General features: G+C 33.6%; 1 protein-coding gene across 1 annotated transcript in view; it reads left to right on the top strand.

The window, feature by feature from the left end:
- Positions 1-16,789, top strand: part of LOTGIDRAFT_108319 (hypothetical protein) — a gene marked incomplete at both ends in the record, with an annotated part of 28,036 nt that overhangs the window by 8,661 nt on the left and 2,586 nt on the right. The window contains 3 exons of the mRNA XM_009066959.1: positions 8,064-8,298; positions 8,350-8,509; positions 13,887-14,015. Of these exons, the coding sequence (XP_009065207.1) occupies positions 8,064-8,298; positions 8,350-8,509; positions 13,887-14,015 (524 nt within the window). The remainder of the gene's footprint in view (positions 1-8,063; positions 8,299-8,349; positions 8,510-13,886; positions 14,016-16,789) is intronic.

The following is a 16,789-nucleotide window of genomic DNA, read 5'->3' on the forward strand; positions in this document are numbered from 1 at the left end:
ACCGGTTCGTGATCACATCCGTTCCTAAACTTACTTCATTTTCTAGTGATTGATTGGTGTAGCTTAAACATTTTTACGCGTCGTTTATAGTCAAATTGTCTTCATATTGAGTTATGATAGATTTTTACTAATTCTCATGTTGATCATTATTGTTGTACTCTCTTTTTAATACCCGTATTATAGTTTTTATCTATGAAGAATTGTCCAATTATTTAATTGACTCAGTTTCACACAACTGTTCATAGACATCAATATTATAGCTATTTCTTGAGATAGGGAACGATTTCCAATTGAATTAAATCAATGAGGATTTTTGACTTTCTCAATACATATATCTCATTATAAAAATAGATTTTCTACTTTCTTATCATATGTAATACATTATCAAAGTAGACTTTTGTTTTCTCAATATATGTAAGACATTATCAAATTCCGTTAGAAAATTACCTTTTTAGACTTTCTCAATATATGTAATACATTATCAAAGTAGATTTCTGACTTTTGCAATATATGTAATACATTATCACAGAAGATTTTTGACTTTGTCAATACATGCATACATTATCAAAGTATATTTCTGACTTAGTCATTATGTAATACATTATCAAGTAGATTTTGGACTTTCTCAACATATAATACATTATCAAATTAGATTTTCTGACTTTCTCATTATATGTGATACATTATTGGCTCACATACGACATTTTCCACTTTTTATTTTGAATTAAAAACTTGTAAATTAATTTTGAATTAAAAACTTTAATTTTCACCCAGGTGATTATTATTTTCACCTAGGTGAAAATTAGGTTATAATGCCTGTAATTTTTAATTAAAAACTTTAATTTTCACCTAGGTGATAATAATTTTCACCAAGGTGATAATTGAAGAATTTTAATTCAAAACTTTTTTTTACAAGATTCGTTGAAATTATTTTCACCCAGGTAGATTAAACCTTTTTAATTCAAAATTACAGGAATTATCACCTAATTTTCACCTAGGTGAAAATAATTATCATCTAGGTGAAAATAATTATCATCTAGGTGAAAATTAAAGTCAATTAAATCTCAATAGATGTGATACATTATCAAAGAAGATTTTTAACTTAATCAATATATGTTATACACTTCTTTATACCGTTTTTAATATCTTAGCTTTTGATTATTTATTTTCCGAATATCATTATTTAAATACACTGATGTCGGCAAAAGTAAAATATTTACTCATGTAGGTCCTATTTCACAATGAATAATAGACTAATCAATCTTAGTATTGATAGACCTGTTGTATCAAGGCTCATGACAAATAAAACCCTATGGTCCAGGGCACCAAAAAAACCACCCAGAGTCATTGGAACCATTGCCACCATTCTTTTACTAAATATTTCATCACACGATTAGGTAACTTTGAAATTTCAAGTTTTTGAGAATGTTTATTATTTACAGTTTCAAACCATCAAATCTCATCCACTGATTATTTGTTATAGATATTTTCATTTCATAATCTGAAGTGAACTTTGCACTCCAAAGATTTGTTTTAAATTATAGTAAGATGTTCTTCGTTGATGCTGTGAGGCATTATTATTACGGTTAGTGTGTACCAAGTTGCAATGGGGCCTGCGGGTTATAAACCTCGGTCAAGTAGATTCAACTGATGACGTTCATGACTATTACAAGAGTTTAAATAATAATGAAAGTATAATGAAAGTGTTCTTCTTGAGTTTGCCAACATGCAATCTCGTTTCCTTTGCAGATTAATGTGTCATCTCGCAGTGGCAGCATTTCGTTACCTTTGCTGATTAATATCACTTTGTAGTGGCTGCATTTCGTTACCTCTGCAGATTTATGTTATCTCGTAGTCGCAGCATCTCGTTACCTCTGCAGATTAATGCATCTTGTAGTTGCAGCATCTCGTTACCTCTGCAGATTACTGTCATCTCGTAGTGATATTATGATTAATGTCATTTTGTAGTGGCTGCATTTCGTTACCTCTGCAGATTTATGTCATCTCGTAGTCGCAGCATCTCGTTACCTCTGCAGATTAATGCATCTTGTAGTCGCAGCATCTCGTTATCTCTGCAGATTACTGTCATCTCGTAGTAATATTATGATTAATGTCATTTTGTGGTGGCTGCATTTCGTTACCTCTGCAGGTTTATGTCATCCCGTAGTCGCAGCATCTTGTTATCTCTGCAGATTAATGTGTCATCTGGCAGTGATATCATTTCGTTACCTTTTCAGATTACTGTCATCTCGTAGTCTCAACATTTCTTTACCTCTGCAGATTAATGTCGTCTCGTAGTCGCAACATCTCGTTACTTTATCAGATTAATGTCATCTCGTGGTAGCTGCATTTCGTTACCTCTGCAGATTAATGCCATCTAGTTATCTCAACTGAATAATGTTATACCGTAGTCGCAGCATCTCGTTACCTCTGCAGATTACTGTCATATAGTAGTCGCGCCATCTCCTTATCTGCAGATTTGTGTCATCTGGTTGTTACAGAATCTCGCTACCTCTGCATATTATTGTTATCTCGTAGTCGCAGCATCTGGTTACCTCTGCAGATTACTGTCATATAGTAGTCGCGCCATCTCGTTATCTGCAGATTTGTGTCATCTGGTTGTTACAGAATCTCGCTACCTCTGCATATTATTGTCATCTCCTAGTCGCAGCATTTCGTTACCTCTGCAGATGATATAATCTCGTAGTCGCAGCATGTAGTTACCTTTGCAGATTAATGTCATCTCGTAGTGATATCATTTAGTAACCTCTGGAGATTAATGTCATCTCGTATTTCGCTGCATTTCGTTACCTTTACTGATTAGTGTCATTTTGTATTGGCTGCATTTCGTTACCTCTGCAGATTTATATAATCTCGTAGTCGTAGCATCTCGTTACCAATGCAGATTAATGTCATCTAGTAGTCTCAGCACCTCGTTACTTCTGTAGATTATTGTCATCTCGTAGTCGCACCATCTCGTTATCTCTGCTGAATAATGTTAACTCGTAGTCGCAGCATCTCGTTATCTCTGCAGAATAATGTCATCTAGTAGACGCAACATCTCTGCATAAATGTCTTCGTGTAGTTACAGCATCTTATCTTTCGTCGCTATCTTTTTAGTTTGTTACCCAGTTGATAGATATTTTGGTAGTGAAGCGACTGGACCCGAAACAAAATTTCATCAGTAAATTTTATTTGATAAAAGCATCCGTATTGATCTTAAAGAGCCCATGGCACAGACTAACAAAGTAATACATTAAATTACTTTATCATTCCTTGACAGAGCAGTGGGTGACTTGTGGTAATTTCATAATAATATGCCAAAAGCTAATTGATAAAAACAAAAGAGCAAATTAATATCACTTTATTATTTTTTCTATGTCGTGATTATAATGCTGCCAGACATCATCTGTATGACCTATTTGATGTCTTAAGTCAAAGAGCTTTAGGCTTCGTATCTGTATTTAACGGCAATAGTAGTAATTATTGATTTGGAAGTATATTTTCAATTGGTAATCGTTTGATTTGTCATACAATTAAATGCGTTAGCGCAGTAATGAGCGCTATACCAATAATCTTAGCTTAACCATGTGATTTCACATTATTACTGTAATTTTCAATTGCGTGCCATTTGTTTAAATGACTCATACCCTTCTTTATATACAAAGACCCATATCTTGGATTTAGAAATTCAGTACTATTCAGAGCTGATATTTCAATTCAATTTTAATTCTGGGTTTGCCTTAAAACACTCCCTTGACAGTGTTTGTAACAGAATTTCGATGTTGGTACAACTTCTTAAAGCGTTTCTGAAAACCTCTCATTAATAAAATAATACAGACAATGATGCTATTTATTGAAACTTCCAACAATTTTTGATTTTTACACATTTTCCCCCAGAAATATGTATCAAAATGCATCAATTCAATTTACTTAGGAAACGGGAGTACCCTCTCAGACACCCCATAGTTGCTGCATCAACCTCGACAGTAAAGTTGTCCACCCATTGAGTCAGTTCACCCCCTGTTTGTACCCCCAGTATCGGGAGGCAGGCGCCGCCACTGTACTGAAGTTATTTTAATTGCGTACGAACCTACTTTTCTTTGTCCTCGGGTTGAAAAGACTCATTTGGTTAATTAACAGATCTATATTTTGATAAGAAGAGAAGATTGAATCTATGAATTTCTTTGATAACGGATCGCTGTCTGTCTTCAAAGAATTGTGTTGAAATGATATTGTTATAATCGTATCCGTTCAAGCAATCTGAGAAGCTCAACATCTTAAGAGAGATTCCGACGAATTTAGCTGACTTGAAAATGTCATTCCAAATATTTCGACTTTCAACTGATTCAGAATTAGTTCTCGTTTCGTGAAATTAAATGGAAATGTTGAATTGAATTTACCAGATTTAGAGAGAAATTACTTGCAACTTGGCTTAATTCGATTTACATGATTGTAGAGTGTTTCAATGAGAAATGTTAAGGGGTTATTCTTGTCTGTTCAGCTGATCAGATAATATTTCTTGGAAAACGTGTTACAGAGGCGCTCATATTTATTTAAAGGGATACAGTCCTTAGACTTTATGCCTTTTGATACTTAACCGATTAATAAATCGGTAAAGGGCTGAGGGGTAGGTTAGTCGGGTGGTACAATAAATCAAAACCCTGTGTCCAACGTATTGTCCACCACTAAGACCCCTCAACAGGTGGAAATCTGAATAATTGCTTGTCTTCATCAGCCAAATCTTCCATCCTAGGGCTGGAAGAATTAAACCCTCCCTTCCCTGAAATCCGTTTCAGTAAGATTATTCAGTCTGTCCAAACAGGTTCCAATGGGTTTTTCTGTGTAGGTGTATATTGTCTGTAACACTCATTAATCAGATCGGAGTATTATTACATTATAATAATGATTATATAATTATTTATAATATATAACTTATAATAATAATCACTAAAGCAAGCACAAAAGCAAATAATCTGGTACAAAATGCCACATATTTCTAAGTTACACCTTAAGAGAAAAGTTTGCCATTCGTTTGACCAATCGTTCCTTAGTCTCAAAAACGAGAATCTTTTAGCTAAGCTTATCAATTATAGTGTTCACAGCTCACAGTCGAAACTTTGGCCTTCAAATCTATGTGTGTCCAAAATTATCCTCATTTTTTCTTTAGACTATGCCATATAGCAAGTGAAATGAAATTCCTAGTTTAGGGGAATTAAGCTATTGGAAACTTTTTAAGGAAATATGCGATTTTCGTACATTACAAGTACAACTGACTATTTACGTATTATCAAGGCCCAAATCTGCCCTCTAAAATATCGAAACTCTCCCTTTAAAGTTAAAAATATACACACATTTTTGCGTTTCGTTTGACGCAGCTTTTAAGTGCTTAAAGATTCGACTCAGCGACACAATTTTTCGTAGGCTGTCACTTGAACTGGTCTAGAAAGCAAGAAGAGTGTTAAAAGGTACTTGAGCAAACAATCACCCCGACAATAAGGCCTAGTTCCAGACACGCTTGTCAAAAAATTACTTGAAAAGCATACAAATGGCATTAAGTATTGTGTTGAAGAGCTGAACAAAATGACCAGAAGAAATTTTAAGAGGTAGAGGACGAAGTCTGTCAGAGATTTCTTCGTAAACAAAGCTACTGGTAGGAGTTGTATAAATAAAATAAGCCGTTTTATTCTTTAATAATTAGCAGAAAAGTGTACAATTTTCAAATAGAAGTTAAAGCTAAATTGATAATCATATTTCAAATATAATGCCTCCCTGACACTTGCACGATATTTGCGCAAAAGTTGTGGCAAAGCGTACCATTTCGTACTTCGAAGGGAAGAGCAGCGTTTGCGGCTTGTTTTTGCATTGTACATGCATAACTACCTAAAAGCACGCAGAGGTTAGGTATATTTGACGCAAAATTTGCGCTTTGTTGACGCGTTTTCTTTACAAAAAAGTTGCCTGAGTGCGCAAAGTTATGCATGCAATTTTTTTCACACTCTTTACTTCATGGCAACCCCACACCCTTCACAAACTGGTCACGGTAATTCACGACGACTTTATTCAATGGCACTCATTGAGCAGACAGAATTCGTGCAAGTGTCAGTGTGACATTTGCTTTGTCCGCATTCATTCAGAGGGAGGTTATTACAAATTTAGCATTCTCCTAATATTGTGTAATTGCTCTCCGTGGCATCGAACTCGTACACGAATACAGATTTAACTGTGGTAACAATTTTTAGAAGAAAGAGTCTTTCATGTCTGCAATGCAAGTTGATTATTCATTTGTGACTACCACGCTCTCTGTAGAATCTATTTCTCGTGGCTTAATATATTTAACGATGCTTTTGTCTAGACAATACAGGCTTCCTTAATTATCTTTAATAGGTTTCAAACAACTTATTTCAATTTGAAGAAAGTATATTTACATTATGTTTGGTCCATCAGACACGATTCACAGTTGGTTTATGGACATATCTGATTTCGAAAAATAATGCTTCAATAAAAATTAAAATGTTAAAAGTTTAGGCCTACTTAACTTAAAATTATTGGACATAGATTACCATATATCATAGCAGAAAGGACCAAAGCCTCTTGAGGTTGAGACTCTTCCAGAGGCCCATAGAAACCAATGGATTGCAGATGGTCTGAGATGAATTTTGAGCGAACAGTGGGTGTAGTTGTCACTTCAAATAATATCTGTAACAGGCCTGATGGCTCTCTCTTTAAACCACGCCGCTGCTCCTATTTAACCATCAAACTGTGGACAGCCAATCGTGTTATACTGACAATAATAAACTGAAAGCTGCTGTGAAAATTTTATAGACCCTAAGTTCTGTCAGGAATAGGGAAGCTTTTAACTTATTTCAATTTGAAGAAAGTATATTTACATTATGTTTGGTCCATCAGACACGATTCACAGTTGGTTTATGGACATATCTGATTTCGAAAAATAATGCTTCAATAAAAATTAAAATGGTTTTAAAATGCTGTGAAAATTTTATAGGGTGACCCTAAGTTCTGTCAGGAATAGGGAAGATTTGATATTAAAAATGCTTTGTTCAGATGACTAACGTTACACAGCTCACTATCAACCGTTCGTCGATCCTGGTTTTTGGCGAGAGTTCAGACGTGTAAAAGAGTTAATCCACCTTGGGCATTATCTTTGAAGTTTTCAGGAAGTCCAGAGGTCACAATAAAATCATTACCCAAGTGCATTATGAGTAAAAAGGTTGAAACAGGTTTGGGAGTTGGTTTAACCGGTCGCTTTCAACAACCAGGCTTCACCTGAAAGCACTATCAGATGAATGAAAGAATTTGTATTGTAAATCAAATGTTTTCTGGGAGCCGATTGCCGGTGGCAATCTCAAATAAGCCAGTAGAATATGGACGAAGCCTATTTAAAGCAAAATGTCAACGGTTACTGACTACTAAGGGCTACGAGGTTATTAAAGAAAAGATCATCACAACTAGGTTAACTTATGGCCATCTTGTTAACAAATATTTTGGCAAAAGGGCAATGCCAAGGCTCTTGTGGGATTAGATTCAGATTTTCCATAAGTTAAATAAACTTTATGATGTTTTCATTATAGAAAAAGCATATATCCAGTTATGAAGACAATATCCTTTATTATTTTATTCGAAAAAGCAGATTTTACTTTTAATTTTTTCAGAAAATAGTTACAATGAGGTTATCCACAAATATGCAAAATTTTATTAAATTGAGCTGTAATCAAATAGTATTGACTTTTTTTCTCACAAAAATATCAGCTTCACTTAATGTTGTAATTAATTATATCCCGATCTCTTTTTAATTTTTAAAATATCAATTATAAAAACGTTAACAAGTTCCAAGGACTTTGTATTTTGTGTTCATAATATTATTGAATCGAGTTCTGTATTTAAATTACTAGACAGGATATTTTTGGATTTATGATATTTCAATAATATATTAAATTACGTTTTGGAACTATTTGTCGTGACATGTGAAGATAAAATGCGCTCTTGTGATTGTCAAGGTATTCTAAAGGTCGTGAACTTTATAGTTTTTTTTTCTTTTTCAGTCCTCTCACTGGTGGCCAGTATCTTTACTCTTACCTTTATTGCATGTGACAGATTTTTTGGCATAGTGTTTGCCATGAAAGCCCATTTCATAGAAAGACGTGCACGCTATACAATATTAGCTTTATGGCTGTGTTCGTTAGCTGTAGCTGCTCCTCTTCTAGTGTACAGGGATTTATATGAGGTGCAATGGAAAAATCACCTTGAACGATGGTGTGACGATCATTGGCCGGTTGTGTCATGGTTTGACAGCACTACCAACCAAACTCATATTGCTATTCCAGCTAGGAAAGCTTATTATACTCTTGTGTGTGTTGTGTTATTTTTTCTACCTTGTACTGTAATGACAATTGCATATGCTGTGATAATTTGGACTCTATGGGCTTCTCGTGCTCCAGGAGAGCGAACCACTAAAGATATGAAAGTACAGAGCAAGTTAAAGAAAAAGGTGAGTGAAGTATTATTGTATCCATCATTTATATATAACAATCTCGTTAGTGAGACAGGACATGCTCACCATCCTGGAACACCTAATGTCATTTGGTGCTAGATTTGTCAACTCGGCTGCCTTTTCGTAAATTACGAAAGACACTGAAAAGCGATTCAAAAGGTTGAGTAAACTTCATATCTGGTTCAGTTCAGTTTCAGAAAAGAACTATGTTAATTCTATAATACATGAAAAATTATGCTCTCATCAGAATGCTTTACAGTCCAGCAAAAAGAAATTATTTCTCAAGATTCAATCTATTCTACTAATTTGGCTGGTTAGAATTAACTTTATATCCAGTTATATATTTATCTAACTTTGTTCATTCCTTTGGTAAGCTATCTTTTCATTTTCAGACGTACACCATTGAAGACATATCATGATTCTTCTTCGTGTAGAAGAATTATTAAATTTCATTTTGTTGATTTGCCTCTATGCCTAAGGTCCTACTTGTTTTTTTGAAACTTACAATCTGCATACTTTCTATGTGATATATTTGTATAATGATAACAAACATTTTTCTCCTGAAATTTATCAATATAACACTTTGACAGAAACCAAATGTGAAATTACAGAAATATGTGATAGATCTTATAAGACTACTTCTTATGCTATCAAATCTCTTGCATATAAGCAAACTATATCATCTTCAAACGTCAAATGATAACACCTTTTGTAGGTTACGACAAATAATTGTCTTACAGAGTGTGATTGACCATGCAAATCTGAGAATGACCTTAAAAGAAGCACGAACGATATTAATTTTTAATCAGAAAAGCCATTTCGTGTCTTAATAGTCTCATAAATAAAATACATGAAGTGATTGGAAGTTTTTGTGTTAAATTTAAAAATGCTTGTTAATCAAAAACGCTGGTAAAAAATTCTCTACATGTAAATGGTCAATAATTATGTCTTTACAGTAAAATTATACCCCTGCGTAATAAAGTGATAAAGAGACTATAATTCGAATTTGAAATACATGAATCGGCTTGAATGGTATATTTGCCATAGAGACGTCAACATCTGACCATGTTATCCAGAATCACAGGATACACAGATTTCGGTTAAGTGGTACAAATAGACATAATTTGTATCTTCAATATACAAACAAAAATACCGAAACCTCTCTTGAATCTGTATTTACTCCATGCGTTAATGCTGGAGCTATATAGCCCGTTTGGTGCTGATGCTCCTTAATGCATTTCATTTCATTTCATTTCCATGCGTTCATAGATTTCAGCATTTTCACGATGTCAAGCTATTACGGAATTCGAATAGCTTGGCATTATGAGAATGGGATTAAAGGTACCGTGAAGGTAGTGAGAGGATAGCTTTAAGGAAGAAACGGACGATTGAATTAGTCGTTTGTACTTGTTGAGGTTAATTGTGGTTAGTCAGTCATTGATTGGACTGGTTGATTTTAAACTGGTGATTAGGACATAGGCTATCAATTAAGGGAAACAGGTCTTTATCACACCAGTTGACGTGATGTAGTTTATTATTCTATAAATGTTTTATGGTTATAAGACATTAACTTCGACCAATGGCTGGATCTGAAAGAAACCTTCTTACATTATCACACACCAGTCAGTATACATACGAATCTTCTCCTATACGTGATTTGCACAACCTACTTCAAATCGCTTTTAATTTCCAGTTGACAAGAACCTCAATTGTTCTTAGCCTGTTGAAAAGATACTTTGGTTTATTGTTCCATCTTCGCAAACTTTCATCTTTAAATGGGAAAACTGCATTGCATAATTGTATATTTGAAGTACATGTCAACATTTTAAGCTAATCAGTTCCAAAAATCAAATTTAATTAATGATATCTATTCAGTTCAAGGATAAAAAAAAGTCACCAAACATTGGTATACAGGCAAATTGAACCATGCGTCAATATTGCCATCTGTTAAATTCCGATTATAATTTATAAATGGAACTGTTTGTGTTGAAAAATATGTCTTCTCAAGGAAAAAATATTTACTTTAAGTAGATTGTTTATGTTCCAAAAAACAATATAACGTGGTTTTCAAAATCGAAATATCTGGACTATTTTAGATAAATCAAACTGTATTGACACAATGATGATTCTGATTGACATTCACGCAATCCCCAAAACACAAACGGCTTCATAGCCTTTTTTTAAAAAGGATTTATAATCTCAGTTGTCGATAGGCTAGTAATAAAACGAAATTCTCGCGTCTCTCGTTTGACAATTCAATGTTTCTTTGCTCTTTGTTTTTGTCACAGCGTTTGTCCATTCATTTGATTTCTCGGTGTGCTAATATTCGTTTGAGATATTGAACATTTCATTTTTTTTGTCTTGAAATAAGCTTTGGAATAGGGACTCTGGTGGTAGTAGGGTGAAGATGGGGCGTGTGGTGGTAGTAAGAATTATGAGTGTGGTGATATTTGGAATAGGGTATTTGGTGGTAGTAGGTATGGAGAGTGTGATGGTAGTAGGAATGGAGAGTGTGATGGTAGTAGGGATGCAGAGTGTGATGGTAGTAAAAATGGAGAGTGTGATGGTTAGTAAAAATGGAGAGTGTGATGGTATAGTAGGGATGCAGAGTGTGATGGTAGTAAAAATGGAGAGTGTGATGGTATAGTAGGGATGCAGAGTGTGATGGTAGTAAAAATGGAGAGTGTGATGGTAGTAAAAATGGAGAGTGTGATGGTTAGTTAAAATAACTTAGTTGAAAGATAGCTGTTAGATAATTCTTTTATTGGCTTAACTGTTACAATCTGGTACTTACTACTGTGACTATTGTAGTTAAGATATAAGGCACAGTTATAGTAACTTGACATTGTAAAGATGGTGTGTTGGTAGTCGAATCGGGATAGCGTTGGTAGTGGAGATGGTGTTGAACTGTTAATTGGTAGTAAGGATGTAGAATGTGATGGTTAGAGGTGATGGTGGTGTGTTAGTCCTGGTGATGGCAGTGTATTGGTAGTAGGTATGGGTAGTGTAGTGGGTGTGTAAGTGTGTTGGTAGTAGGTATTGGTAGTGTGAAGGTATGGTGATGATGGAGTAGAATGGAGATGGTGAGTGTGATGATAGTAGGGATGGTGAGTGTGATGGTAGTATGACTGGGGAGTGTGCTAGTAGGGTGGTGATGGGAAGTTTGATGATAGTAGGAATTGGGAGTGTGATGGTAGTATGACTGGGGAGTGTGATGATAGTAGGAATTGGGAGTGTGATGGTAGATTGAGTGGGGAGTGTGCTAGTAGGGTGGTGATGGGAAGTGTGATGATAGTAGGAATTGGGAGTGTGATGGTAGTATGACTGGGGAGTGTGCTAGTAGGGTGGTGATGGGAAGTTTGATGATAGTAGGAATTGGGAGTGTGATGGTAGTATGACTGGGGAGTGTGATGGTAGTAGGAATGGAGAGTGTGATATTTACTAGTGGGAATGGGTGTGTTGATATGATGATGTGGAGTGTGTTGGTAGTTGTGATAGGGTGTGTGGTGGGTGGAGGTGATGGTGGTATGTTCGCCTAAACGTTCTGGACTATAGTCCATTTGATTTAAGCCATCATATGGGTTCGGGAGATAGTTTCATTATACTGTATAATAAATTTAACAAATCCCATTTGACCGCTAGGTAAGCAAGTGACCAAGGCCGGTGTTTCCATCTTCTTATCGTAATACTCTTTCATGCTATGTAATATGATATTCGACTATATTCAAATCCAAGGCATTAAGACCATTAAGGATGTTCAAAGTCATATGTTTAGCATTAACCCTCTTCTTATGATGTATTTGTGACCAATTGTCATTGAAAGACTATTAGCTGTCAGCTGATTGGATTGAGACAGTCGATGATAATGGAGATGGAAGTTCTTTCATACAAACTCTCAAAGGTCTGAAAATATCAATAAGATTATTTGTTGAGTTGGAGAGGTATGAGAGTGGTATATAATCAGTAAGATAAATAGATCTTTGTTCCAAAGTGGTCGAGTTTCTTTAGTCAACTCAACATCAAATTAGCTCAGATCCATTTATTCTTCAGAAGGTCTTGACACAAGCTGAAAGAGTTAGAAAGAAAAGCAAAGTTATTCATCGAGAGGCTAATTGACTTTTCCAACTAAATGACCATCATTGTGGAGCCTGTTTACATTCACTGAAAACGTTTTGTCTCTTATAATATACTTATAAATAAAACCCTGACTAAGTCTGATAGCCCCTAGATACTTTTAAAAAATGAATATATTTTTATCCGTGTGTACTCTTTCACGAAATTTCGAGTTTAGTTGAGTCGCGCTAATTACTATACACACAGAAATAACACAAGTAACGATCATACTCGTGTTTATATTAGTGACCATGGTTTATGGACTTGCTGTTTGTATTAATGTGCCAGGTGCTTGTTATGCTTGTTAATATTAGCAATATTTATCAATATTTCAGGTGATTATGTTAATAAAGTTTTAGTATTTATATTATAGGTAATTTTGATGCTAATGTTAATATTAAAGGTGATTATTATGCTAGTATCAATATTAGCTGTTTTGTATTAATATGTCAGGTGCTTGTTCTGCTTGTTGATATTTGCTGCTGGTATTAATATTTCAGTTGATTATGATGCTAATGTTAATATTAGCTGTTTGTTAAACATTTCAGGTGATTGTGAAGCTAATGTTTATATTAATTGTTTGTATTAAAATTTCAGATGATTATTATGCTAGTATTGATATTAGCTGTGTGTTTTAATATGCCAAGTGCTTGTTATGCTAGAATTAATAGCTGTTTGTATTAATATTTCAGGTAATTATGATGCTAATAACAATATTAGCTGTTTGAATTAATATTTCAGGTGATTATGATACTAATATTAAAATTAGCTGTTTGTATTAATATTTCAGGTTATTATTATACTAGTATTAATATTTCAGGTGATCGTGATTCTAGTGTTAATATTAGCTGTTTGTAGTAACATTTCAGGTGATTGTGATGCTAATAATAATATTAGCTGTTTGCATTAATATTTCAGGTGATTATGATGCTAGTGTTAATATTAGCTGTTTGAATTATTATTTCAGGTGATTATGATGCTATTAATAATATTAGCTGTTTGTATTAATATTTCAGGTGATTATGATACTAATGTTATTATTAGCTGTTTGAATTAATATTTCAGGTGATTATGTTGCTAATAATAATATTAGCTGTTTGAATTAATATTTCAGGAGATTATGATGCTAATGTTAATATTAGTTGTTTGTATTAATTGTTCAGGTTATTATTATACTAGTATTAATATTAGATGTTTGCATTATTATTCCAAGTGATTGTTATACTAGTGTTAATATTAGCTGTTTGCGTTGATATTTCAGGTTATTGTTATGCTTGTATTAATATTGGCTATTTTTGTGGTTTGTTGGCTACCTCTGGTCTCTATTTTGTTATATACAGAATATAGAGAAGACAAAAATTCAAGGGTAGGTAATGTTTTTCATATTATTGTTAAGCTTACTTACTACGGGGCCTCTTTTTTATACACCCACACGGAAATATGGACGGCCCATCATCATTTCTTGTGGACACGATGAGGTTACAGTTTTCATCTGATTTAAATCAAATTTGACTGTTTTGAGTTATTACCCTTGACATAGAAAAATCAAAATAATTGCAGTGCGTTCTTTGAACGCACTGCATTGTTTTGCAAATGACTATTTTTTTTTTTTTTTTTTTTTTTTTTTTTTTTTGTCTACTTCTGGTCACGCTCCCCAGCCAAAACTGCACATGTCAGACATTGTCTGACACTATTATTTCTTATACTTTGCGTGTCGCTACTGTTTAAATGTAAAATGACGCATTTTCTTCCAACCGGAAATGACGTATGACGTTAACCATTCTTTACGTATTTCGAATTACTGCTCTAATTCTGCATCTATTTTGACCATAACTTTTGTTTTGTTCATTACTTTAAACCAATCACTAAAAGATAGCGCTTTATAAAATTTCAGATTTTGACTTTTGTCGCTGACTTTTTTTGTTTTAATTTTAGCGTTTTTTTCAACTTCTACAATTTTATTTCAATCGGTCTAAAAATTTAATAGTAGATAAGCATTTTGATTCCTGACAAAAATCTATTTTCAAAATTTCGATATCACTTCCGGTTTTGACGTCATTCACCTCTAAACTTGAAATTTCAACTTCCGGAATTTTGTAGGTATTTGAAAAATTCTTTTTGAAATTAGTTAAAATTGTCCCTATAACAATTTTGGAATGAAAAAATTTGTACCGGAAGTAACGTGTTAGACGCCATCTTGATGTGACCAATTTTTGTAAAAATCGATATTAAGCTTCAGGGGTAAATCTGATTTGTGTGATTTTGGTGTCTAAAGAATCTGCAATTGATTGCTAACAAAACTTAGGAAGCCGATTTTTGAATTTTGGATTCGTATTTTTTTTATTTCCGGTTTTATGTTTTCAGTAATTGTCAAAAATATTAAGGCTCATATCTAGTGACTTTGACCTTTGGTGACCTTGTGACCTGAACAAAAGTTGTTACCCCTTACGAGATATATCCGTTGATATCCTCACTTTTGTTGTGCATCGTTAACTTCCGGTTCTACAGCCATTGGAAAATCACGATTTTTAACTTTGAAGAGCTCTGTCACGTGACCTAATTAACATATGACAAAAATTCTTATATATTCTTTGAGTGCATAAAATCTCCTTTTTGGTGATATATCACACTTGATATTTTGATCAAAATTGCGCGTTTTAAAAATCGAAAATTTGGTACTGACTTCTATAGTAACTGTGCGTAAAATCACGGTGTCTATAATTTACCGTTGCCCTAAAAAAAGTTTAACTACAAATATCTCATGATCTAATGATTGTAAAGACTTGAAATTTTGAACATTATTTAACAATGTACACATCATCACAGACAAATTAAAATTTTTGAAGTGGGCGTGGCACATCCGGTGTCCATTTGCCTTTACCTGAAATATTTGCAATTGTTATAACTCTCATAGTTTTCAATTGTCACCCTAGAAATTTTGCGTGGCACATCTGGTGGGCATTTACCTTTACCTGAAATATTTGCAATTGTCATAACTCGCAAATTTTATAATTGTCATCCTAGAAATTTTGAATGAAAGTAGATCGCAGCTTACGACAATTTGTGATAAGATTACAGTTGTTTGCGTTCTTTACTTTAAAAAAGGGAACAGGTTTAACAATTTTAAAAATTTTCATTTTTGAACTTTAACGTAAATGACCTTGACCTTTGCATGGTCAAAGGTCATTGATCTAAGATGACCATTCTTACTTTGATTTTTGATGTGCAACATATACTTCCGGTTTTACAGACGTCCGAAAACAGCAATTTTCGAAACTCCATAGGCTCATATTACTTTTATTTAACCTTTGTTTACCTTTTGACCTGAACAAAGGTTGTTGCCCATTACGAGATATATCCGATAATATTTTCACTTTTGTCGTGCTCCGTTAACTTCCGGTTCTACAGCCAATTGAAAATCGTGATTTTTAACTTAAAAAAAAGGTCTATCACGTGACCTAATTTACATAAGCGAAAATTTATCTTTTGTCCTTATTACACGCAATCTATTCTTTCAAATGATATATAACACTTGGTATTTTGATTAAAATTGAATTTGAAAATTTTGTATTGACTTCTATAGTAACTTTGCGTAATTTGAACGGTTTCTATAATCCACCGACAGTCACCGTGGCCTTAAAAAAAACTTTTAACTACGAATATCTCATGATCTAATGATTGTAAACACTTGAAATTTTGAACATTATTTGACATTGTACACATTATTACAGACAACACAAAATTTTTGCAGTGGGCGTGGCAAATCCGGGTTACTTTTACCTTTACCATAAATAATTCAAATTGTTATAACTCGAAAAGTTTGCATTTTTCACCATCAAAATTTTACAAAAAATTAAAGCACTATTTGGGACAATATCTGATAGAGTTACATTTTGTTTAGGCCTTTTACTTTAAAAAAGGGAATAGGATTTACAATTTATAAAATTTTGATATTTTGACCATTTACATGCATAATCTTGGTCTTTAGAAGGTCAAAGGTTATTGATCTACGATGTCCATTCATACTTTTATCTTTGATGTCCGACATATATTTTCGCTTTTACAAACGTCCCAAAACAGCAATTTTTAACACTTTTAAGGCTTATATTCTCTTTTATTTTACCTCTGTTGACCTCTTGGCCGAAACACAAATTATTGTATCTT

The sequence above is a fragment of the Lottia gigantea genome (assembly GCF_000327385.1).
Source record: "Lottia gigantea unplaced genomic scaffold LOTGIsca_8, whole genome shotgun sequence".
Lineage (NCBI taxonomy): Eukaryota > Metazoa > Mollusca > Gastropoda > Lottiidae > Lottia > Lottia gigantea.